The sequence below is a fragment of the Mustelus asterias genome, chromosome 21, assembly GCF_964213995.1.
Source record: "Mustelus asterias chromosome 21, sMusAst1.hap1.1, whole genome shotgun sequence".
Taxonomy (NCBI): Eukaryota; Metazoa; Chordata; class Chondrichthyes; order Carcharhiniformes; family Triakidae; genus Mustelus; species Mustelus asterias.
The window spans coordinates 62,578,804-62,603,584 of NC_135821.1; the positions used below are offsets into that span (position 1 = coordinate 62,578,804).

The 24,781-nt window shown below is 43.1% G+C and overlaps 1 protein-coding gene across 2 annotated transcripts in view; it reads left to right on the plus strand.

Annotated features, from left to right (window-relative positions):
- Nucleotides 1-17,447, plus strand: part of LOC144509328 (glucocorticoid modulatory element-binding protein 1-like) — a 35,697-nt gene extending 18,250 nt beyond the window's left edge. For both annotated transcript variants that reach the window (XM_078237997.1, XM_078237998.1), the window contains exons 5-9: nucleotides 1,696-1,853; nucleotides 6,451-6,576; nucleotides 8,276-8,413; nucleotides 12,425-12,547; nucleotides 15,604-17,447. In XM_078237997.1, the coding sequence (XP_078094123.1) occupies nucleotides 1,696-1,853; nucleotides 6,451-6,576; nucleotides 8,276-8,413; nucleotides 12,425-12,547; nucleotides 15,604-16,325 (1,267 nt within the window). In that variant the 3' untranslated portion in view covers nucleotides 16,326-17,447. The remainder of the gene's footprint in view (nucleotides 1-1,695; nucleotides 1,854-6,450; nucleotides 6,577-8,275; nucleotides 8,414-12,424; nucleotides 12,548-15,603) is intronic.
- The last annotated feature ends 7,334 nt before the right edge of the window (nucleotides 17,448-24,781 follow it).

Genomic DNA, 24,781 nt, shown 5'->3' on the forward strand with positions numbered 1-24,781 from the left:
AATGCTTTATTTACACTAGTGTTGGTAGCATTGCCTCCATAAAGGCTTTTGATGGGTTATTCACCCATGGTGCAGAGCTGCTTCAAATACTTTCTGCTGAGGGTGGGGAATATAGTTTAGGGAGCTGAATCTCCTGTGATGACTATGACAGTAGTGACCTTACATGTGCTTGTCACTGTTCCTGTGCTTGGCTGCTGGTGCTGTGACCTCTGCCCTGCAACATAATTCAAATGGGAGCGGGAGCTTTTCTGTTTGAAACAACCATTTTCATGGAAGATGAGAAGTAAATTTGATTTGTGGGCTTTTAGAGCTTTTGACTCACTTTGGTATTTATGGTACAAGACTAGGTCCATGCTAACAACTGTCTATACTCACACCTGAAGAGTGACTACCTTAGTAACGTGAGGTGCTGTCAATACGATCCTCTATACGTGACAGTGTCTTCAAGCAAAAGAGCTAGAGAGAACTGTAAAGAGGAAATTCCAGTGGAGCATCACTGGTGTTCTGATGTGACCTTGCTGTGGCATTGGAGCACTTGGATTAGTAGTTTATTCATACTATTTTTTAAATTGAGGACCCAGGCTAAGTCACAGTACAGGGCACTACTAAGTTGATAAAAATTTAAAAATTAGTAATTGAAGGACACCTATTTATTTCTTGTTTTAAAATCCTGTAGATTGTCAGAATACTGAGGGGATTCCACAGTTTTGAAACCGTGGGAAGGTTTAGGAGATGACTCGGAGTTCCTGATTTTAATTGTACTGCGGTGAGAGTCTGAGAAAATGTTGAAAGGGAAAAATATGCTCATTAATTCAAGTGACGGGAACTCTCCCGGGTTCTGAATGGCAGCTGGAATAATCCGGGGGGTGGGGGGAGAGACAATAAAGCCATTCTGCCCACTTTGTCCATGCTAGATCTTTGAAAAAGTTATCCAATTAATCCCACTCTCCAAGTTACTGTCCAATAGTCCTGTAAATTTTTCTCCGACTATTTATCCAATTCTCTTCTGAAAGTTATCCAGTTGCTTCTACCACTCTTTGTTGCTTTTTGCTGGGGGCACATGGGAGCAATAATGAATCCCAGCTCAGACCAAATCACAATAGGGTCGACTGAATGAAAGCCCAGAGGCATGTACGGCATCCAGTCTGAAAGGATGGTAGATTATGGTGTGATAGTTGGCAAGTCCCCCTGGCCTGCATCATGTGTAGTCATGATGTGGAGATGCCGGCGTTGGACTGGGGTAAGCACAGTAAGAAGTCTCACAACACCAGGTTAAAGTCCAACAGGTTTATTTGGTAGCAAATACCATAAGCTTTCAGAGCACAGCTCCTTCGTCAGATGGAGTGGATATCTGTTCTCCAACAGTGCACAGACACAGAAATCAAGTTACAGAATACTAATTAGAATGCAAATCTCTACAGCCAGCCAGGTCTTAAAGGTACTCATTGTCTGTACCTTTAAAACCTGGCTGGCTGTAGAGATTTGCATTCTAATTAGTATTCTGTAACTTGATTTCTGTGTCTGTGCACTGTTGGAGAACAGATATCCACTCCATCTGACGAAGGAGCTGTGCTCCGAAAGCTTATGGTATTTGCTACCAAATAAACCTGTTGGACTTTAACCTGGTGTTGTGAGACTTCTTACTGCATCATGTGTGCCAGTTTTCTAACTCTCTCTGGATGCATTTATTTGCAGGAAGATGATGGATTCTGGGCAGTTGGACTTCTATCAGCACGACAAGGTTTGCACCAATACCTGCCGCAGTACAAAGTTTGACCTTCTAATCAGCAGTGCAAGGGCACCGGTTCCCAGCCAGCAGAGCAATGTGATACAGACCCCTACCTCCATGGACGGTGAGTACAATGTGACAGAGATGAAGGGAGAGGACTGCAAGTGGTGGAGATGTGAAGTAGAATTAGGGAGATGTGAATTTGTTGTGATCACATGGCTTGCTTTCACCAGAACTGAAGGAGTCTGCATTCTGTACCTGCTTTGTGTTTTCTTTATTCATTTGAGTTTGATGCAATGGCAGGTTTCATAGATTGGGACAGAAAGTGCTCTGAAAGGCAGAAGTTTTGTCAATGGTTCAGGTGAGATCCTTGACTGAAAATTATTTTGGAATGCTGATTTGCTCAAGTGTGCATTTGCCTCATTTTGGATTTTTTTGTTATCAGCTTTTTAAAAAATTCCTGTCCTGTGCAATGTGGTCTAGTGGTTCCATCACTGGACCAGCTCATAGAACATGAGTGCAAAACTCACCATAGTAGTTTGAACATTTGTATTATCTTTTGAAAATCTGAAAATGTAACCTTGAAGCTGTCAGATCGTTGTTAAAAACCTTTCCTCTGAGAGAAAGAAACTTGGCATCTCTCCCTGATCTGGCTTACGTGTGAATCCAGTCCCACATTAACTTGGTTGATTCTAACTGGCTTCCAACCTAACAAAGCAGTTAAAGGCAATTAGAGATGGACATTAAATGCAGGCCTGGCCAGAGACAGCCACATTGCGAGAATTAATATTTATAGAACAGCTGAGAGGAGTGGGAGTGTATATGCAAAATGCGCACTGCGAGGCAGCTTGAGTATTTTGTTTTCTTTTGATTCATTCATGGGATTGGATGTCACTGGTAAGGACACCATTTTATTGCCCATCTCCTCATTTTCCTTGAGCTGGTGATAAGCCACCACTTGAACTGTTACAGTCTGTGTGGTGAAGGTACTCCATAGTCGGTTTGGAATTCAAAGATTTTGGCCCAGCAGCCATGAAGGAACGGCAATATATTCCCAAACCAGGATGGGGAGAAACTTGCATGTGGCAGCGTTCCCATTCACCCACTGCCCTTCTCCTTCAAGGTGATATAAGTCACTGGTTTGGGAGTTGTAATGTGGAAATGCCGGCGTTGGACTGGGGTAAGCACAGTAAGAGTTTTAACAACAGGTTAAAGTCCAACGGGTTTATTTGGTAGCAAATGCCATTAGCTTTCGGAGTGCTGCTCCTTCGCCAGATGGAGTGGATAGCTGCTCACAAACAAGGCATACAGAGACACAAACTCAAGTTGCGGAATACTGATTAGAATGCGAATCTTTACAGCTAATCAAGTCTTAAAGATACAGACAATGTGAGTGGAGAGAGCATTAGGCACAGGTTAAAGAAATGTGTATTGTCTCCAGACAGGACAGCCAGTGAGATTCTGCAGGTCCAGGCAAGCTGTGGGGGTTACCGATAGTGTGACATGAACCCAAGATCCCGGTTGAGGCCATCCTCGTGTGCGGAACTTGGCTATCCGTTTCTGCTCAGCGACTCTGCGCTGTCGTGTGTCGTGAAGGCCGCGTTCTCCAAGGCTTTTATTGAGAGTTGTAGTCAAAGCAATCCTGGCATGTTGCTGTGTGCATGTTTTAGGTACGCACTATAGCCACAGCTCGCCAGTGCTGGAGGAAATGAATATTTAAGGTAGTGAATGAGGTGTTGATCAGCAAGCTGTTTCTCCTGAATGATGTCAAGCTTCTTGGGTGTTGCGGAGCTGAGCTAACCCAACCAAGCTGAGAGTATCCCAAATGGTGCCTTGTGGAAGGTGGTAAACATTGGCTGGTTCTGGGTAGGGACTGTTTCATTAGCTGAAGAGTTAACACTGTACATTCTTCAGTGATAATCCTCACTTTTGATCTTGTGGTTGAGGGAAGTTAATTGATGAAGCAGCTGAAGATGGTTAGGCATAGGACACTACCCAGAGGAACTGCAGTAATGTCTTGGGGCTGAGACTATTGGCCTCCAACAACCACAATTATCTTTTTGTGCTAAGTACATTTCCAACCAGTGACGAGATTTCCCCTGATTCTCATTGATTTCAAGTTTGCTCGGGCTCCTTGATGCCAGACTGGATTAAATCCTGTCTTGATCTCAAGGGCAGTCTACCTCACCTCCAGAATTCAACTTTTTTGTCTATGCATGGACCAAGGCTGTAATGAGATCTGGAGCCCAATAGTACAGGAGCAATAGTTAGCCAGATTGGATTTGTGCTCCTTTTTGCAGACAGGACATTCCTGAACAATTTGTTGGGCAGATGTGACTATTGTAACTGTACTGAAATAGCTTGACTTGAAATGCAGTTAATTCTGGAGTGTAGTTCTTCAGTAGTACAGCTGGGATGGTGTCAGCGCCTTTGCTGTATCCAGTATGCTCAGCTATTTCTTGATGTCCTGTGGAATAAATTGAATTGGTGGAAGACCCACATCTATGACACTGGAGACCTCAGCAAGAGGCCGAGGATGGATCATCCACTCAGCATTTCTGAATGAAGATGGTTGCTGCGCTTCATGGTTGCCGTGTATTGTACTCATGTTGTGTTCTGCCATCCTTGAGGATGGGGATGTTCATGGAGTTGTTGCCTCTGGTTAGTAGTTTAATTACCCACCGCCATTCAGCATAAGATGGGGCAGACTGCATTGCTTTTATCTGGCCCCCTTGGGTGTAGGATAGTTTAGCTCTGTCTGTGGCATTCTGCTTCCGCTGTTTAGCATGTGTGTAATCCTGTGCTGTAGCTTCACCAAAACCTATTTTTAGGTATAGCTGATGCTGTATTGGGCACGCTCTTCCATAGTTTCCTTTGAACCAGAGTTCGTCTCCTGACTAGGTAATGATAGAGTTACGGACAAGAGGTAGAATACAGTTCTGCTGCTGCTATTGACCTGTAGCACCTCATGGATGCAAAGCTTTTGGTTGGTAGATCTGCTCTGAATCTATCCCATTTAGCACAATGATAGTGACCTACAGCACTATGGAGGCGCTTCTCCGTGTGCAAATGAGATTTTGTCTTTGCTCAATCCTACCAATACTGTCATGGACAGATACATGTATAATAGGGAATTGGTGAGGATGAAGTCAAGTAAGTTTTCCCTCATGTTGGTTTCTCACCACCTTCCACAGACCTAATCTAGCAGCTGAGCTTTCAGGATTCAAAAAGCATGATCAATAGTGAGCTAACTGATCCACTCTTGGTGATGTATGGAGGTGTTTGTCGAGCTTCTGGAGACACATAGGCCAGGTTGGATAAGGGCAGCAGATTTTCTTCCCCAAAGGATATTAGTGAAGCTGGATTTTTATGATGAACCGGTGGTTTCATGATCACCATAACTGAAACTAGATTTTTATTTCATTTTAATTTAGTTAACTAAATTGAAATTCCTTGGTTTGAATTTGAATTCCTCTTGCACTCACTCAGCTATGCACTCACTTGCTCATCTAGGCTGTTGGATTACTGGACCAGTAAAATTACCACTACGCTATTGTACTCCTGTATGTGATCGGCGAGCTCTTAGCACAACCAGATTCTGTACATCTGGCGTCACGCAAGTTCCATGACAAAACTGCTCTAATAGCTGCTCCTTGGAAGTTGCACATATTTGTCCCTCCACTGAGCTGCCTTGTGTTTAGTACATTTAAATATTTGTCACTCTTAATGCACTGTGTGCTTCTTGGGGGCTGGAATGCCTGACCCAGCAGTTATTGAAGGGTTGCCAACTACCCCACCCCAACTCACTCTTTGGCCTTTAATGTCAAAGAAGTACACACTTTCACAAAGCATGATCCTATTCAAATAAATAGAATGTCACACAATATTTTTTATGGCTTCCCCTCAATTTCTCCTTCTAAACAGGATATGTTCAAGGTGCACTGCTGAGGCTCGGCTGGTGTAGTATGAGAGGATCTCCAGTCAAAATAACAATTGGGGCCTTGATAAACCACTGTGCAGCCTCTGGGCAAACTGTCAGCTGCGCATTGTGCTGCTCGAATAAACATCAGGCCTCCAGGCTCAGGCATACAGTTCTTTATCGAAAGTGCTTCATTAACTACCTTACCTTTTTGAGGATTGGAAAATATTGAAAAGGCTGAATGGCGTCCCTACTGATGGACCATTTCTGCTTGACAGATTGGGGGGTATCGGGGGCATGCATCTGAGCAGCGCAAAGGTAGGAATAGGCTAGATGTTAGACAGTTCTGTTTTTTTCCTAGAGAGTAATGTGCTTCTGGAGTACACTGCGAGTGTCTGTTGTGGATGCTGATCCTTTAGACCTTCAAGAAGGAGCTGGTGAGGTTCCTAACTGGGCAGGGATTGCGTTATATCAGTTAATGGATTACCAGTTAACATATCTATTGCCTGAGGGAGCCTGCAAGGAATATTGTAGAATTTTTTTCATCCTTATTTTTCGATTACACTGGGTTTAGGGTTGGGGTAGAAAATGTTTTATCACGATGCTTCAGGAATCATGTGAGGCAGGATTGATAGAGCAGTTAATCTTTTCCTGCCATCTTTATCATTATGTGGTATTGCTCCTTAGTGAAGAATGGTACAGTGAGGTTGCAGGCAAGAGGAAAGGGGAAGAGTTTTAGTCTGCTCTGACAAAACCAAAAAAGTATAGTTACAGTCTGAGGATTGTCTGTTCATTTTTGCAGGTAATGGGGCCCACATCACTGTGTCTGAAGAGAACACTGAAGAGTGCATCGAGTGGAGTCCAGCTTTGACTACAGTTGCGGTCACTACAGAAGATTTAAACAGGAAAGATGGTGAAGAGATCTCTGGTGAGTTCAGTGAGCCTATCTGAGCTGTAATCAAACTATAAAACCCATGTCAGAATGCTAGCATTCTAGCTGATATTGGGCATCGTTGTTGGTACAGGAGGGATCCAAATGCTTTTTACAAATCATTAAGGAAGCTTTATTGGTTATAAAATGTTGCCACTCCAAAACATTGTACCAATTAAATGCATTACCTTGGTCTCAGTATGTAGACCAGCAAGTCTTGCGTTCAGTCCCCAGAATGTGCTGATCCTGGCTGTAGTTCGCCTTAAGGGACAAAATCAATTTGACCTGCAACTAAAAAGTGAACGTAATGCATATTACATGCTATGGGGACTTCTGATGAACATAACATTCGATTTTGGTAGGAAATTATGAGGTTCAATAGCCTACCAAAATCACTGTGTAGAATTGCACATGAATAGGGATATGGTTGAGCACTGACGATTGAAAAGGGGGAATCTTTTGTTTTATTCCTTGACCAAGAGTTATGGAAAGTCGATCCTTAAATGGATTTTTCATAGCACGTAGAATGATGTGTTGTCTGAAAAAAGAAAGGGATGTTAATACCTTGAATGCACAATTTATTCTTCAGTGAAGATGGAATTATGTTGCTTTAAAGCCATAAAGTCTAAAGACAGACTTGAGTTCAGTTATTATGAAATTGTGCAAATTGGAATGTGGTCATTTTTGTTAGGCTATGCTTCAGAATCTCAGAATGTTTTAAGATTGTTTTGCAACAGATAGGTGTGTTCTAGGTATGTAATTTTATTACTTTGAGTCATGACCATTGAATGATCAACACAATGATCAAAAGTAGCTTGGCACTTTAAAGACCACTGGGAATTTTATAATGTTGGCAATAATTTCTGCAATCCTCCCTTTTCCAATGTAAGTGCATCTGTAGGAACAGGGTCAGGTTTAACTGAGGGGCTTTCTTTGGTAGAATCACCCAGTCACATTCACTATTTGGACCTAAATTTGAGGGACAGGCACTTTGGGAAATAGAGGATTGTGAAGGAACATCAAAGTAGATTAACTCCCCGTTCATTTGTCATTTGTGGGACCTTGCTGTGCACAAATTTGCTGCTGCATTTGCCCGCATAACTTTAGTGACAGTACATCAGAAGTAGTTCTTTGGCTCTGAGGTGCGTTTGCATGTCTTGCAGTCCAAGGGAATTTTGTTTTCGGTTTTCTACACTTCTGAATGATAGAGTTACTGGAAACAAGAAGAAGGTATAATGGATCTCAGTCTCATACCTCAGTGCCTCCGCCCTCCAACACACACACACCGGCCCGCCAGCTGTTTACTTTCACATGTATCTCCACAAGGTTGAAACGTGTAGAAAAGTGATGGCTGGATGAGTTTTTTCAATGAGCCACCCAGCTTAGGAAGGTTTTGGGTTCAATCCTTGGTGTGTTCTGATCAGCTGAGCTCTCAGAAGGGATGGCAGTGGGGCTGATACAGTTGGGTTGATTATTGCTGGACTGGAGAGGGAGAACATTGAAACAGAAGAGCAGGAGCAAGTGACATGTTACCATCAAATGGTTTATGAAAGTCTGTTTTGGAGGAAATGGAAGTTGAATCTTTGTTTCACAACTACTGTCAGCGTGGGTTTCTAAAATATTCTGAACCCTCATCCTGGACTTAGTATGCTGTTGGAATATTAAATTTCTCAAGTGGTTTTATTTCTTGTTGCAGAGGATACCCTGGCCTTCTGGAAAGGAATAGCAGATGTGGGTTTGCTTGGAGAAGTTGTCACAAACATTCAGAAGGAACTGATGGAGATGCTAGCTGGTGTTCAGCAGAGAATGGGTCAGACTACCCTGCAGATCACAGGTAGGTGACGGAACATTTTGCTGCATTCTGTTCAGATTAAATAGAGTTCTTGTGATGGTGGCTTCCAGCCCAGCACCTCTGTATAACCCTTCACTTGAAGATTCTGCAGAGACAAGCTTTGAAAGAACTGTGCCAGTGTGCCCCTGTCTCACCATTCCACTACCTAATTAACCAACTCAGTATTTCTAATGTGAGGCAGAAGTCAAATCCCCTTGTTAACAACAGTACAGATCAATTACTCCTATGCTGTCTTTGCTGGACTCCTATCCTCTACCAACTGCAGCTTGCCTTAAGACTCTGAACAAAGAACAATACAGCACAGGAACAGGCCCTTCGGCCCTCCAAGCCCGCACCGCTCCCTGGTCCCAACTAGACCATTCTTTTGTATCCCTCCATTCCCACTCCGTTCATGTGGCTATCTAGATAAGTCTTAAACGTTCCCAATGTGTCTGCCTCCACCACCTTGCCTGGCAGCGCATTCCAGGCCCCCACCACCCTCTGTGTAAAATACGTCCTTCTGATATCCGTGTTAAACCTCTTTTTTTCTTCCCCCCCCCCCCCCCCCCCAACCCCACCTTGAACCTATGACCCCTTGTGAACGTCACCACCGACCTGGGAAAAAGCTTCCCACCGTTCACCCTATCTATGCCTTTCATAATTCTATACACCTCTATTAGGTCACCCCTCATCCTCCGTCTTTCCAGTGAGAACAACCCCAGTTTACCCAATCTCTCCTCATAACTAAGCCCTTCCATACCAGGCAACATCCTGGTAAACCTCCTCTGCACTCTCTCTAAAGCCTCCACGTCCTTCTGGTGGTGTGGCGACCAGAACTGGGCGCAGTATTCCAAATGCGGCCGAACCAACGTACTATACAACTGCAACATCAGACCCCAACTTTTATACTCTATGCCCCGTCCTATAAAGGCAAGCATGCCATATGCCTTCTTCACCACCTTCTCCACCTGTGACGTCACCTTCAAGGATCTGTGGACTTGCACACCCAGGTCCCTCTGCGTATCTACACCCTTTATGGTTCTGCCATTTATCGTATAGCTCCCCCCGACGTTAATTCTCTGCTGGCTCTGTCCATTTGAACAATGATGTGGAGATGCCGGCGTTGGACTGGGGTAAACACAGTAAGAAGTTTAACAACACCAGGTTAAAGTCCAACAGGTTTATTTGGTAGCAAAAGCCACACAAGCTTTCGAGGCTCTGAGCCCCTTCTTCAGGTGAGTGGGAATTCTGTTCACAAACAGAACTTATAAGACACAGACTCAATTTACATGAATAATGGTTGGAATGCGAATACTTACAACTAATCCAGTCTTTAAGAAACAAAACAATGGGAGTGGAGAGAGCATCAAGACAGGCTAAAAAGATGTGTATTGTCTCCAGACAAGACAGCCAGTGAAACTCTGCAGGTCCACGCAACTGTGGGAGTTACAAATAGTGTGACATAAATTCTGATTCTAGGATCGCATGATAAAGACTCAGGAGGAAAAAAGCAGAAATATTTATGTGAAATAGTGTGACATAAACCCAATATCCCGGTTGAGGCCGTCCTTGTGTGTGCGGAACCTGGCTATCAGTTTCTGCTCCGCGACTCTGCGCTGTCGTGTGTCGCGAAGGCCGCCTTGGAGGACGCTTACCCGAATATCAGAGGCCGAATGCCCGTGACCGCTGAAGTGCTCCCCAACAGGAAGAGAACAGTCTTGCCTGGTGGTTTATGTCACACTATTTCACATAAATATTTCTGCTTTTTTCCTCCTGAGTCTTTATCATGCGATCCTAGAATCAGAATTTATGTCACACTATTTGTAACTCCCACAGTTGCGTGGACCTGCAGAGTTTCACTGGCTGTCTTGTCTGGAGACAATACACATCTTTTTAGCCTGTCTTGATGCTCTCTCCACTCCCATTGTTTTGTTTCTTAAAGACTGGATTAGTTGTAAGTATTCGCATTCCAACCATTATTCATGTAAATTGAGTCTGTGTCTTATAAGTTCTGTTTGTGAACAGAATTCCCACTCACCTGAAGAAGGGGCTCAGAGCCTCGAAAGCTTGTGTGGCTTTTGCTACCAAATAAACCTGTTGGACTTTAACCTGGTGTTGTTAAACTTCTTACTGCATTTGAACAATTCCAGTTCATCCACCATCTTTGTCAACTTACATTAGTTCCTGGACTCCCATTACCTCAAATTTGAAGCTTGTGCCCTTATCCTTAATTCGTATGAGGCTTTTCTTCCCGGTCTCTAACCTGCTACAACCCTCCCAAGCCCCTTCCCTTCCCAGACACACCAGTCTTCTAACTCTGACCTCCTATCCTTTCCCTCACCGCTTGTAGCTGTATCTTTATCTCGCTACACCTCCAGAATTCTCTCCTTAACCCACTCAGCCTCTTGCAGCTCTCTCCTTTAAGATCCTCAAAACAGGTTTCCTTGACCAAGTTTTTGGTAATCTCCCCAAATCTCACCTTCTCTGACTCGGTGTCAAGTTCCTTTGTACCTTGCTTAAGCGTATTGGAACATTTTTTACTTGAAACATCAAAATGTCAGTTAAATTTGTAACTTTATATTCATGGTTTTCTATTCTCTTTCCCCGCCGCCATTCGTGTCAGTTGTAACTTAATGCAGCAGTGTCCAGGGTACATATAGATTTTAAGACCTGACAATATAGCCTTCAAAGCCCAAGCAGTCCACTCCTATATACAGTTATACACCTTCAAACCGTCTTGTTTACCCTTATTGCGTCAAGTCCCTGGAAGTTTGAAGAGGGAGGTTCTTGGCATTGTTGCTTCACTAGTGGATTAAACCTAAATAAAAAAATAATTAATTGTTGGGTCCAACAACTAAAAGACACACAGATTAATTTGCGGTTATATACTTTACAAGTGGCCCGTCACTTCTTTAACTTATACCTAAATGGTTCGTGGAGACAAAAGATTTGGACACTTTTCTCGATCTAATCCATGTCCGTATAATTTGGTTAACAATGCCTGTCTAACTAAAATCTATAATTATGGTGGGTCATTGTATTTACTTTAACCTGTTTATAAATCTGTAGACCACTTTTGATAAGCTTCTGAGGTGGCTGCAATATAGGATCATAGGATTCTACAGTACAACAGAAGGCCATTCGGTCCATCGAATCTGCACCAACTACAACCCCACCTAGGCCCTATCCCCGTAACCCCATGCATTTATACTTGCTCGCCCCCCCCCCCCTCCCCGACACTAAGGGGCAATTTAGCATGGCCAGTCCACCTAACCTGCACATCTTTGGACTGAGGGGGGAAACTGGAGCACCCAGAGGAAACCCACGCAGACACGGGGATAATGTGCAAACTCCACATAGACAGTGACCCAAGCCGGGAATCGAACCCGGGTCCCTGGCGCTGTGAGGCAGCAGTGCTAACCACTGTGCCACCCTACTTAAATCTACGAATACAAAAGCAATATACTGTGGATGCTAGAAATCTGAAATAAGAAGCAAAATAGCTGGAAAAACTCAACAGGTCAGACAGCATCTATGGAGAGAGAAAAAATTAACATTTCAGGTTGATGATCTTTCAATAGAACTAAAACCACTGCTTGATGTAATGTGAAGCCGTCGTGTTCAGGAATGTTAGAAGGTTTGATCCCCACTCTATCTTGAGTTAATTATTGATGAAGCTCTAGTTGTGACACTACTCGAGTGGGGAGAAAAATAATCAGAATTCCTACTCCTGATTATTACCAGCGTTGCCTGCTCGTGTCTGTGAATATCTGGTTAGAATATCAGGCTTAATCTGATGTCCTCGACAGTTGAATAGCCTGTTGATTCTGCACATGAAGGAGAATAGGCACTTGCATGAGGTACTGAATGGTTTCCAGATACCACAGGATTATCCCAGCAATGGTCAATGCCTTCAGGAGAAGAGAACTGGAACTCAGGCTGAAGGAAATGTGGTCGGTTGATCCACATTCTGGATTAAATAGGTATTGCAAAGTATTTGTGCTTTGGTTTCAGATGCTGCTGTGCTGAACAATATGGCGCACACTTTTGGCCTCCTGGAGACTGTGAAGAAAGTTTTGGACAAAAGGAAGAGTCAGACCGATCAAAGCCAAGAACAAATTCATAGTGATCTTGCAGGTAAGTTGTCTTTTCCCTCACTGCCCCCCATGCCCCCACGTGAAGGTAACGACTGAATCAGAACATTGGTACTAGGGTGAAGGGGCCACTTGCTGTCGGGCATCTGCCAGAACCGCTGTGAAATCTCTCAGGTTTTGTGAGGGTTAAGAGGAGATGGCTCGCCCTCCAGGGGAGCACCTGGTTACCACTCAGCCGCTTCCCACAAATCAATCCTCTGATTAATGCAGATAGTGAAGGATATTGCCAATTAAAAAGTGGCTTCAGGCTTCAGACACTCCTGTTTCAGTCAATATTAGTCATTCTTATTCCAGGTGCACAGGAATATTAAGTTTCTCAATAGTTCTGTCTTACTGAGAAAAGCCTGCTGCCTTAAGATGTCGCCCTGTTTGCTGCTGCTGACTAAAATTCTGTATCAACCATACAGGGACTGGGTGCCCTTCATCAACTACTTTTTATAAGCTACTCCCAGTGTCTGGCCCATTCATCCCAATGGCACTGATGACCCATAAATCCAGAATTAATTTCTTGTTGGGATAAGGGAGATATATGGGGCTGTCATGTTTTGTTTTGCAAGCTCCTGTCCCAAACCTTTGTTGTCCAGAACTGTACCTTGAGATCTCTTGTCAATTATTAAAAAACTCCTGCCCCAGCCTCTAAAATTCGATGCACTTGAACAATGCGCCATCCCGAAATATTTAACTGAATCATTAGCGAACAAAATCTGACACCCAGCTACAAAAAGTGATATTAGGGCAAGCGACCAAAAGCTTGGTCAAAGATGTAGCCTTTCGGGAACATTGAAAGAGAGAGTTAGTGAGGTGGAGACTTAGGGATGGAATTCCAGAACTCAAGACCTAGGCAGCGGTTGGGCTGTGCAAGATGCCAGAATTGAAGGAGCACAGAGATCTAGAAGGTTTGTAGGACTAGAACATAGAACATTACAGCGCAGAACAGGCCCTTCGGCCCACGATGTTGCACCGACCAGTTAAAAAAAAACTGTGACCCTCCAACCTAAACCAATTTCTTTTCGTCCATGAACCTATCTACGGATCTCTTAAACGCCCCCAAACTAGGCGCATTTACTACTGATGCTGGCAGGGCATTCCAATCCCTCACCACCCTCTGGGTAAAGAACCTACCCCTGACATCGGTTCTATAACTACCCCCCCTCAATTTAAAGCCATGCCCCCTCGTGCTGGATTTCTCCATCAGAGGAAAAAGGCTATCACTATCCACCCTATCTAAACCTCTAATCATCTTATATGTTTCAATAAGATCCCCTCTTAGCCGCCGCCTTTCCAGCGAAAACAATCCCAAATCCCTCAGCCTCTCCTCATAGGATCTCCCCTCCATACCAGGCAACATCCTGGTAAACCTCCTCTGCACCCTCTCCAAAGCCTCCACATCCTTCCTGTAATGTGGGGACCAGAACTGCACACAGTACTCCAAGTGCGGCCGCACCAGAGTTGTGTACAGTTGCAACATAACGCTACGACTCCTAAATTCAATCCCCCTACCAATAAACGCCAAGACACCATATGCCTTCTTAACAACCTTATCTACTTGATTCCCAACTTTCAGGGATCTATGCACACATACACCTAGATCCCTCTGCTCCTCCACACTATTCAAAGTCCTCCCGTTAGCCCTATACTCAACACATCTGTTATTCCTACCAAAGTGAATTACCTCACACTTCTCCGCATTAAACTCCATCCGCCACCTCTCGGCCCAACTTTGCAACCTGTCTAAGTCTTCCTGCAAACTACGACACCCTTCCTCACTGTCTACCACACCACCGACTTTGGTGTCATCAGCAAATTTGCTAATCCACCCAACTATACCCTCATCCAGATCATTAATAAATATTACAAACAGCAGTGGCCCCAAAACAGATCCCTGAGGTACACCACTTGTAACCGCACTCCATGATGAATATTTACTATCAACCACCACCCTCTGTTTCCTATCCGCTAGCCAATTCCTGATCCAATTTCCTAGATCACCCCCAATCCCATACATCTGCATTTTCTGCAGAAGCCTACCATGGTTAACCTTATCAAACGCCTTACTAAAATCCATATATACCACGTCCACTGCCTTGCCCCCATCCACCTCCTTGGTCACTTTCTCAAAAAACTCAATAAGGTTAGTAAGGCACGACCTACCTGCCACAAAACCATGCTGACTATCACCTATCAATTCATTACTCTCCAAATAACTATAAATCCTATCCCTTATAATTTTTTCCAACATCTTGCCGACAACAGAAGTGAGACTCACCGGTCTATAATTCCCGGGGAAGTCTCTGTTCCCCTTCTTAAACAATGGGACAACATTCGCTAACCTCCAATCTTCTGGTACTATACCAGAGGCCAACGACGACCTGAAGATCAGAGCCAGAGGCTCTGCAATCACTTCTCTTGCCTCCCAGAGAATCCTTGGATAAATCCCATCCGGACCAGGGGATTTATCTATTTTCAGACCCTCCAGAATATCCTGCACATCCTCCTTATCAACTGTAATACTGTCTATTCTACTCCCTTGCAACCCAGTGTCCTCCTCAGCTATATTCATGTCCCCTTGCGTGAACACCGAAGAGAAATATTGGTTCAATGCTTCACCAATCTCCTCCGGTTCCACACATAACTTCCCTCTGCCATCTATAACTGGCCCTAAACTTGGTTATAGAAATGGGGAGGGATGAGGCAAGAAATGCAGAAGAGGTGGGGCAGAGGGGGAAGAGATAAGAATGGTAAAATTAAGTGTTTTCTACATGTTACATTTTTATATAGTTACATAGAGAAGGAAGTTTCTTTTCCTTCAAAGTAGCTGTTATTTCCTTGCATTATCCTCCTTTAATGATCCATTTAGTGGTATTACACGTGCTATATAAGAGTGCTTTAATACTGATTGAGTTAAAAAAGTGTAACAAATACTGAATGAGCAAAAAAAATGCAACATGAACACGTGCAGTTAGCAGTGTTGAATTAGATATTGAATACCGCATCTATTTTCCTTCCCCATTTCTTATTCCATTCACTTTCCAACAACAGAGCTAGAACGTCAGCTGGAGGAGCAGAGGAGACGAGCCAAGGAGCAGAAACTGAAAAACCAAACTCTGCAAAACGTGGTACTGATGCCGATTGCTACGCCCAAGCCCAACAAGCGTCCCCGATTGCAGAGACCCGCCTCGGCCACCATCCTAACCCCAACCACCACTGTCCAAACACCCCAGTTCACCGTCATATCACCTATTGCCATCACTCCAATAGGAACAAACTTTTCTGTCGCCAACGTTACAACCATGCCTCTGGCCATTGGCCAACAGTCCAGCCCCGTCACTGTACACACACTGTCGGGCGGGTCCCAGCTCTTCACCAGATATGCCGGTGTGGTCTCCGCGGCCAAGACAACTGCCTCTGACACGGTCACCATTCATCCTGCCTCCAGCCTCGCCCTGCTGAGCACAGCGGCCATCCAAGACAGCAACACGATCACTACCATGGCCGGCATGAACATGGGCCCCATGGAACTGGTCACTGTGGACTCCGGTCTGGTGTCTGTTGTTCAGAGCCACGGTGTTGACCATTCAACAGCAGAATCACAGACTGTGATTGAGATTCATCCTGGGCCAGAGATGGACTCTGACCCAGACGGTGCAGCAGAAGCAGAGTGTGATGACAAGGTGCCGGACACGGACAACGAAACCCAAATACAAGCCATCGAAGTTGTGACCCAGGAGGAACAGCAGAATGAGAGAAATGATGAAAATTAATTAAAAACAAATTTGAGTTATTGAAGTACTTGCTTGGCTGTATCTGAATGTACTGTTACCAAAACATAGTTATGTGTAAAAGGTATGAATTTCAACGCGAGGATTTTTTTTTTTAAAGGAAGGAATGCAATACTATAATGCATTCTTTGTGCTGTGTTCCGCCTATTCAGCTGGACCCTCAACCTTGGATCAGAATATGCTCCAGTTTGCCTTGTTTTGCAAGCTGCTAACGACCAAGCGGTGTTTGGGTAGCATGTTAGCATCTTGACCTTAGCGATCTCACATTGTCTGTCCACCCCCCCCTTCCCAGAATAACTTGTAAAGAGGATGCAAGCTCAGGTTCACTGATGTAAATTAATATAAGATAAATACACCACCCACATACTTCCAATTGATCACCACAAATCAGTCGACACTGACGATTCCAACGCCAGATGGGTTGATCTGGTTTTACTTAAGCCCAAGGATGATGATATTCAATTTTGATTCTTTCCTTAGTTGGGCTGGGGTACTTTTGCTGCATGAAGCAAAAGTTTTAAGGTTGAGAGTCGGTGACGAAACCGACTCAAAGAAGTGTTCAGAGGCAATGCTGCATTGGGTACTTAGAGGAGGTTTTCGGAGGCAATCACTACAAACGCAACTGATGAGAAAGATACTGCTGCAGCTGTTGTAAATCTGAAATAAAAACATGAAACTGCTGGAAATGCGCAGCAGATATGCCAGCATCTGAAGAATTAAAACACGATTCCGTGTCTCTTCAGCTTAGAGAGAGATCCACTTGTAAAACATTAACCTGTCATCTCTATTCAGGTGCTGCCGAACCTTGCTGTGTGCTTGTATTTTTACTCTTTTAAGTGTAACCCTCTTGCATATCCTTGCCAAAATTTGAACGGGCCTCATTTGTGTAAGGGCAGCTTCAGTGTATCTCCTTTCCAATGATGTTTTCAGAAGTTTCTTAATGTGAGCCTGTATTGTTTTCATTTGCTTCTTATTATGAATCCACACTATGTACATTTTTTTTTTACTAAACCAACAAAAGATGCATAGCATTCCTGTATAACAATTAAATGCATGTGACAGAAAGGTGGTTGAAAATATTCAAATGCTTTTATTTACGCGTCATGTCTGAAAATACTTTTTTTTTCTTTTTGTAATTCCACCACCTCACAACCCTTGCTACCAGTTTTGTTGCTGGCAGATGGATACCAAAACCTAATTTAGCATTGATGAAAGTGATTTCAGATATCGATAAGCTGCTCTTAGATGAAGCTACAGATCACTACATCACTGCAGCACTTCTGAGCTTGGGAAGGCTGCTGTCCATTGTCCCTTGCCGGGATGTGTACCAAAGTTGGCTAAACCGTTTGGTTCGTGAGTCACATTAACCTATGGGGAGTTTACCCACAAAAGAAAAACACAATGCTGGAAATATCAGCATCCATGGAGAGAGACAGTTAACACTTCAGGTTGATGACCTTTCAGCGGGACATCTGTTTTGGGTAATCTCAACTCGATTCCAGTGGTTATGACAAATTGTATTAATACAGTGCCTTCAATGTAGTAGAATGCAAGGATCTTCACAGAAAACTAATCAGATAATGAATGACACCGAGCCGAAGAAAGACAGTTGACCAGAGTTTTGACAAAGATTTTTAATGAGTGCTTTAAATTACAATAGTCTCCAACATTATAACACTTCAAAAATACTTATTTGGCTATAAAGTGGTTCGAGACATGCTGAGTTTGTGGGTGGTCAATACAAGTCTTTTATTAAAGGTGGAGAGACCCCTATAAAGGCAGATGATTTAGAGACAGAATCCCAAAGCTTAAAATCTAGGTATCTGATGGCATGGATACAAGGAAAAGGTGAAGGAAATTGATTTGTAAAAAGTGAGAATTGGAGAATACAAATAGCCCCGGAGAAAAACTGTCTTCTTTACTGCCAATTCTAGATCTCCAGTGTTGGTCGAGAATTGGATAATTTGAGAAACTGAAAAACTTTTGTTGCATTCGGAGATGCCTTCTCCGGCTAAGGCATATTGAGTCAACACAACAGCAATTTGTGTTGGCTGAGCCTTTTTCTGGTCCAAAAGTGGAAAATATGTTCAGCTTTTCATTCCCTGAACCCAAAAAACATAGACAAGTGATTATAAGTTTATTTTTAACTGATCGTATAACCTCCTGATTCTGCTGAATAATTGGATGAAATTTGTTTATGGGTTACTCGTTCTCATTTACAGATTACCCTAACTCTCTAATTTCCTCGCATGTTCCTCATTGTATGCCTTTCAGTCCGCTGACTGGGCTTTTGTGCATCCCACTTTTCCTGAGCATCTTTGGTGGTGGTGTTTTCAACTCTCTTGGCAATACTCTCTGGATTTCAGTCCCGAATCAGTAGCCCTCTCATCACCTTTGAAAGTCATCTTAAAATTGAATTGGCCCCCATGTTTTTGGACACTTTTTTTTTAGATCTTGCAGTACTGCTTGGTGTGTTTCTCGGATTGCTAGAAATAACATTTGACAAATGTCCTTTAACCTACATTAGCCATCTCTCGTGGCTCTGTAGAGTTTTATACTGTGATTTTTAAAACATACCCTTTTTAAATACATCTCTTAAATTGTGTTATAATTTATATCTCCATAGGTAAATTTAGCATTCCCATATTGTATCAACTCACTATGTGAAAAGAATTTCCCTCTTCTGTTAAGTTTTTTTTAAAGTTCAAGTTCATTTATTAGTGTCACAAGTAGGTTTACATTAACACTGCACTGAAGTTACTGTGAAAATCCCTTAGTCGCCACTCTCTGGTGCTTGTTCAGGTACACTGAGGGAGAATTTAGAATGGCTAATGCACCTAACCAGCACATCTTTTGGACTGTGGGAGGAAACCGGAGCACCTGAAGGAAACATAGTAAGAATGTGCAGACTCTAAACAGATACTGACTCAAGCCGGTTAAACCCAGGTCTCGAGCGCTGAGGCAACAGTGCTAATCACCATGCCGCCAGATTTTTTTTTTAGTTGCCAATCTTGAGCCTATCCCCTCTTTACAAATCTACAACCAGGGGAAACAATATTTCACAAGGTGGATAAGTGGAGTTGAGGTACATATCAACTGTGATCTAATTGAATTGGCGGAGAAGCTTGAGGGGCTGGAAGAAAATTTGACACAATCTCACGGAGTTGGGGGTAAAGTGTTAGCGTGGATTGAGGATTGGCTATCTAACAGAAAGCAGAGTCGGAATAAATGGGTGCTTTTCCGGTTGGCAATCAGTGACTAGAGGCGTGCCTCAGGGATTGGTGCTGGGGCCTCAACTATTTACCATATACATAGACGATCTGGAGGAGGGGACCGAGTGTAGGTAACAAAGTTTGCGGATGACAGAAAGATGAGTGGGAAAGCAAATTGCGTGGAGGACACGAATCTGCAGAGAAATTTGGATAGGCTAAGTGAGTGGGCAAGGATCTGGCAGATGGAGTATAACGTTGGTAAGTGTGAGGTTATCCACTTTGGAAGGAATAATAGTAAAATGGACTATTATTTAAACAGTGAAAAATTACAACATGCTACTGTGCAGAGGGACCTGGGGGTCCTTGTGCATGAATCACAAAAACTCAGTTTGCAGGTGTAGCAGGTAATCAAGAAGGCAAATGGAATATTGGCCTTCATCGCGAGAGGGATGAAGTATAAAAGCAGGGAGGTCATGCTGCAACTGTATAGGGTACTAGTGAGGCCGCACCTAGAGTACTGTGTACAATTTTGGTCCCCTAATTTAAGAAAGGATATATTAGCTTTGGAGGAGGTACAGAGAAGGTTCACCAGGTTGATTCCGGAGATGAGGGGGTTAGCTTATGAGGAGAGATTGAGTAGACTGGACCTCTACTCATTGGAGTTTAGAAGGTTGAGGGGAGATCTTATAGAGACATATAAGATAATGAAGGGGCTAGACAGGGTAGAAGCAGTGAGGTTATTTCCACTTACAATGGAAACAAGAACTAGGGGGCATAGCCTCAAAATACGGGGGAGTCAATTTAGAACGGAGTTGAGGAGGAACTTCTTCTCCCAGAGGGTAATGAATCTTTGGAATTCTCTGCCCAATGAAGCAGTAGAGGCTACCTCGTTAAATGTGTTTAAGACACAGATAGATTTTTAACCATTAAGGGAATTAAGGGTTATGGGGAGCGGGCGGGTAAGTGGAACTGAACCCACTATCAGATCAGCCATGATCTTATTGAATGGCGGAGCAGGCTTGAGGGGCTAGATGGCCTACTCCTGCTCCTATTATGTTCTTAAAACAATTCACAACTTGAAGGACTGATCGCGAGCAAAGGTACTTACGGCATTATTTACTCGATAACATTTTGTGGGAAGTCAAATGGACAATTAATGCACAAATTCAACAACCTCATGATACTGACGTTTGAAGGCAAAGTGCGGTTTTGTAACAGTAACATTAGAGTGGCACAAATCATCCAGCAACTTAGACTCTCTTCCACCTTTTTCCATCCGGAAAAAGATACGAGAGTTTGAAAACATATACTAACAGACTCAAGAACAGCTTCTTCCCTGCTGTCATCAGACTTTTGACTGGTCCTATCATATATTAAGCTGATCCTCTCTATACCCTACCTGTAACTTCAACACTATATCCTGCACCCTCTCCTTTCCTTCTCCCCTATGTACTCTACGAACAGTATGTTTTGACTGTATAGCATGCAAGAAACAATACTTTTCAATGTACCCCAATACATGTGACAATAATAAATCAAAGAAATTTGAAGTTCACAGAATACCACCTCCACACCACTAGTTATTGCATGATTTGTGTTGAGGTGCAATTACTTTCCCAGCATAGTCTGTTCCTATGTAAAATGTGAGTTATTGTGTAGTAATTAATTGATGTGTGGCTAGAACACAAAAGAGGAGGAGGTTTTGCCACAGCTGTACAAAGTCCTGGTTAGTCCACATCTGGAGTAATATGTAAAGCTGCAGCATCTTGGAAAGGATATATTAGCTTTTATATATAAGCATAGCTTTTTCAGTGTTGCCAAGGCTTCATGGGCTAGAATATGAGGAAAGTTTGCATAAACCTGGCTTGCTGTCCATATACAAGATAAAAGAGTGATTTAACTGAGATCATTAGAATTTTGAAAGAAGTTAATGGGGTTGTTTTCTGCTGATGATGAGAGTTCAGGACATCTCGACATAATCTTAAAATCAGAGCCAGGGAAAACAGCTGTTCCGAATGATTTTCTCATCCTCTCGGTTCACACATGGCCACTTGGGTGAGGCCAGCATCTTCATTAGAGGGATGGAGAAAACTGGAAAATAAAAGAATATTAAAAGAGATAAAAATGATAATCCATTGGTCAGGCTATTCTTAGAGTGCGTATGTTTACCCAACCTCAGGGCAGCAAACTATCTTCTAACCCATGGCTCTCACATATGCAACTTCCAATCATTTGATTTTGGAAAGGCCTGTAATGATTACCATTGTTTCATCAGTGGATGAGGATTTAGGTGCCAGCATTGACTCATTCTTCTCTGAGTCAGAGGGTTGCAGATCAATCCTCCAAAGACTTGGGTACGTAAGCCAGGCTTGTGCAGTACCAAGAGAACACTACAGGCATGAGATGTCTTCTGAATGGAGGCACTATATAGAGGCTCTGTCAGCCCTCTCAAATTGATATAAAAGAGCCAAGGGACTATTTCACAAAACAGCAGAACAATTCTCCCTGGTGTCCTGCCCAACATTTATCTGTTCATTAATCTCATTGCTATTCGCAATGTACAAATAGGCTGCCACATTTCCTACATTACAATGTGACTGCTTCGAAAGGGATTGGCTGTAAATCACTTTGGCATGTCCTGAGGTAGTAACATGCTCTATGTAAATACAAGTTTTCCCTTTAAATCAAAACACCCAAGATCTTTAGTAACAAGATATGTGGGAAAATAATGGAATGGGATTTTAAACTTTTTATAGACCACAATGAATTCAAAAAGCTTGACCATCCTACACTGAGAACCAACCACAAAGATGTTCAAAATGCGATGATACATGGAATAACTGAAAACTGGATCAGATGAATTTGCAGATTGAAAACTCAACATTCTTTTCAATTAGTATTGATACATGTATCAAGATTTCTAATCATGTTGATGTCTGGCGACATTCTACAAATTATAAGGTAATGCGAATTCAATTGTTCAGGATTATTTAAGCTAGTGTATTGTGTGACATTTGTGTACCTTTAAGAAAGGTTTTTCTTTAAATCATGATCTCTGGAGCTGTCACAGGTTCAGTGTTTCTCATTCTTGCTGAGCTGTCTACCAGATGTCCTTTTATTGCAACTTCAATAGCTTAAATGGGGTCTGTTTATTTTAACTCGGGGTTGTTTTATGATCCTGCATTGTTAGGAGGACAGACATGTGTTTTTGGACAGTTTTTTCCTTTCCAGTGAGTTTAAGGTTTTAGTTTCTGTTTGGCTGCAGTTAGAGTTTAGTTTTAGAAGGGACAGCAAGCTGACAAAAATTGTTTCTGTTTCTCCCCATTGTTTTGGAAATTCTGCTGGTCATCTGAAAGCAAGGTCTTGCCTTTCTACAGGGGGTAATGTGCTGTTGGCGGCTAGCCTAGAGTCCCTGGTGCTTTTGGGAAGCTGTTCTGACTTTAAACTGTTCCGAGTCTATCCAGAGAACCACAGACTTCATCCGAAGGACTCAATTCCAGTATCACATGAGCATTAGTCTATGCTATATTAAACCTGTTTGAAGGGTCTTGTTTGTGGGATTGGTTTGATGGGGACAGTTCCTATATTCGTAAGGGTTAACCACATTATCGTGGTTGTTTGTTTGTAATTGATAGAAGTTATTGCTAATATTCTTACTATACATGTTAACTATATTCTTAAATAAACTTTGTTTGATAAAAGCTCCCTAGTGGGTCATTTGAATCATACCTGAAGTGAAACCTATCATGCTTATCCTAGCCAAATTCAAGATGCAAAACTTATGGGCCAGGCGGGTTCCATAAAACACTTTGGAGTTTCTGACCTGAACCATAACAATTGAGTAATTCCAAGTTGTATCTTCCAGAAATTCCAAGTTACTGCAACATCATGGAGAAGTGAAAGACGATAATCAAGGTCGCTGTTTATAGAATAGTAGAGAAAGGTGCCATTCAATCCATTGTATTGTGCTGACTCTTTGAAGGTGTTATCAAATTAGTTGCGCTCCTCATTCTTCGCGTAACTCTGCAAATTTCTCCTTCGCTTGGCTTTCACAGAAAAAAAATAAGAAATCAGATCTCAAAGCACCCATTAGAAGAAAATCCTCTAATCCCATGTAATAAATGTGTACAAAAGTATAAAGCTGTTCCAATATAAGTTTAGCAACCTGAAATGTTAACTGTGTTTGTCTCCAGCCAAACCTGTTGAGTATTTCCAGCATTTTCAGTTTTTATAATAAATATGTATTTTGACATAGATCAGTCACCCTATAACAAACTATTTGGGAATAATTGTAAATGATTGGAATATGATAATCAAATGCTGAGATTTTCCAGCATTTTCTCTTTTGGTTTCAGATTCCAGCATCCGTAGTAATTTGCTTTTATCCACTCTCAATCACCGCCACCCTCCATATGCTCTACCCCTCCACACTCTCCCTTCCCCACACTATCTCTCTCCTGAGACTCTCTTTCACCCTGCCACATTCTCTCTCCCCCAGATTCCCTCTCTCCTCACACTCTTTCCCCTTTTCTCATCATACTCTTCCCTTTCTCCCCATATTCTCTCCAACCACACACTCTTCCTCCTCCCATGTTCACGCCATCTCTCCCACATTCTCTCACTCCCCCACATTCTCTCTCCCACACCCTTTCTCTCCTCTCTCTCTCTCTCTCTCACACTGTCTCCAGTCACTCACTTACTCGGGCGCCAGTGAGCTGCATACTTCTGGCTGCCTCACTCGGGCCCCACACCACTGCTCCAGTTGCCTCATACTCTGGGCCCTGAAACTTACTTTCAATAGGGGCGGCACAATGGCACAGTTGTTAGCACAGCTGCCTCACAGCACCAGGGACCCCGGTTCAATTCCGTTATCGGGTCACTGTCTTTGTGGAGTTTGCACAATCTCCTCGTGTCTGCGTGGGTTTCCCCCGGGTGCTCCGGTTTCCTCCCACAGTCCAAAGATGTGCGGGTCAGGTTGATTGGCCATGCTCAATTGACCCTAGTGTCAGGGGGATTAGCAGAGTAAATATGTGGGACTACAGAGATAGGACCTGGGTGGGATTATGGGCGGTGCAGACTCGATGGACTGAATGGCCTCCTTCTGCACTAAAGGGATTCTATGATTCAATGAATCACCATCCCACTCTTTGCAGCTCGTCCAATCACAGGTTGGTTGCTCTCTGATTTGGTGTTGATCGGCTTACTAGTGAGTCTAAGAGGGAGGAA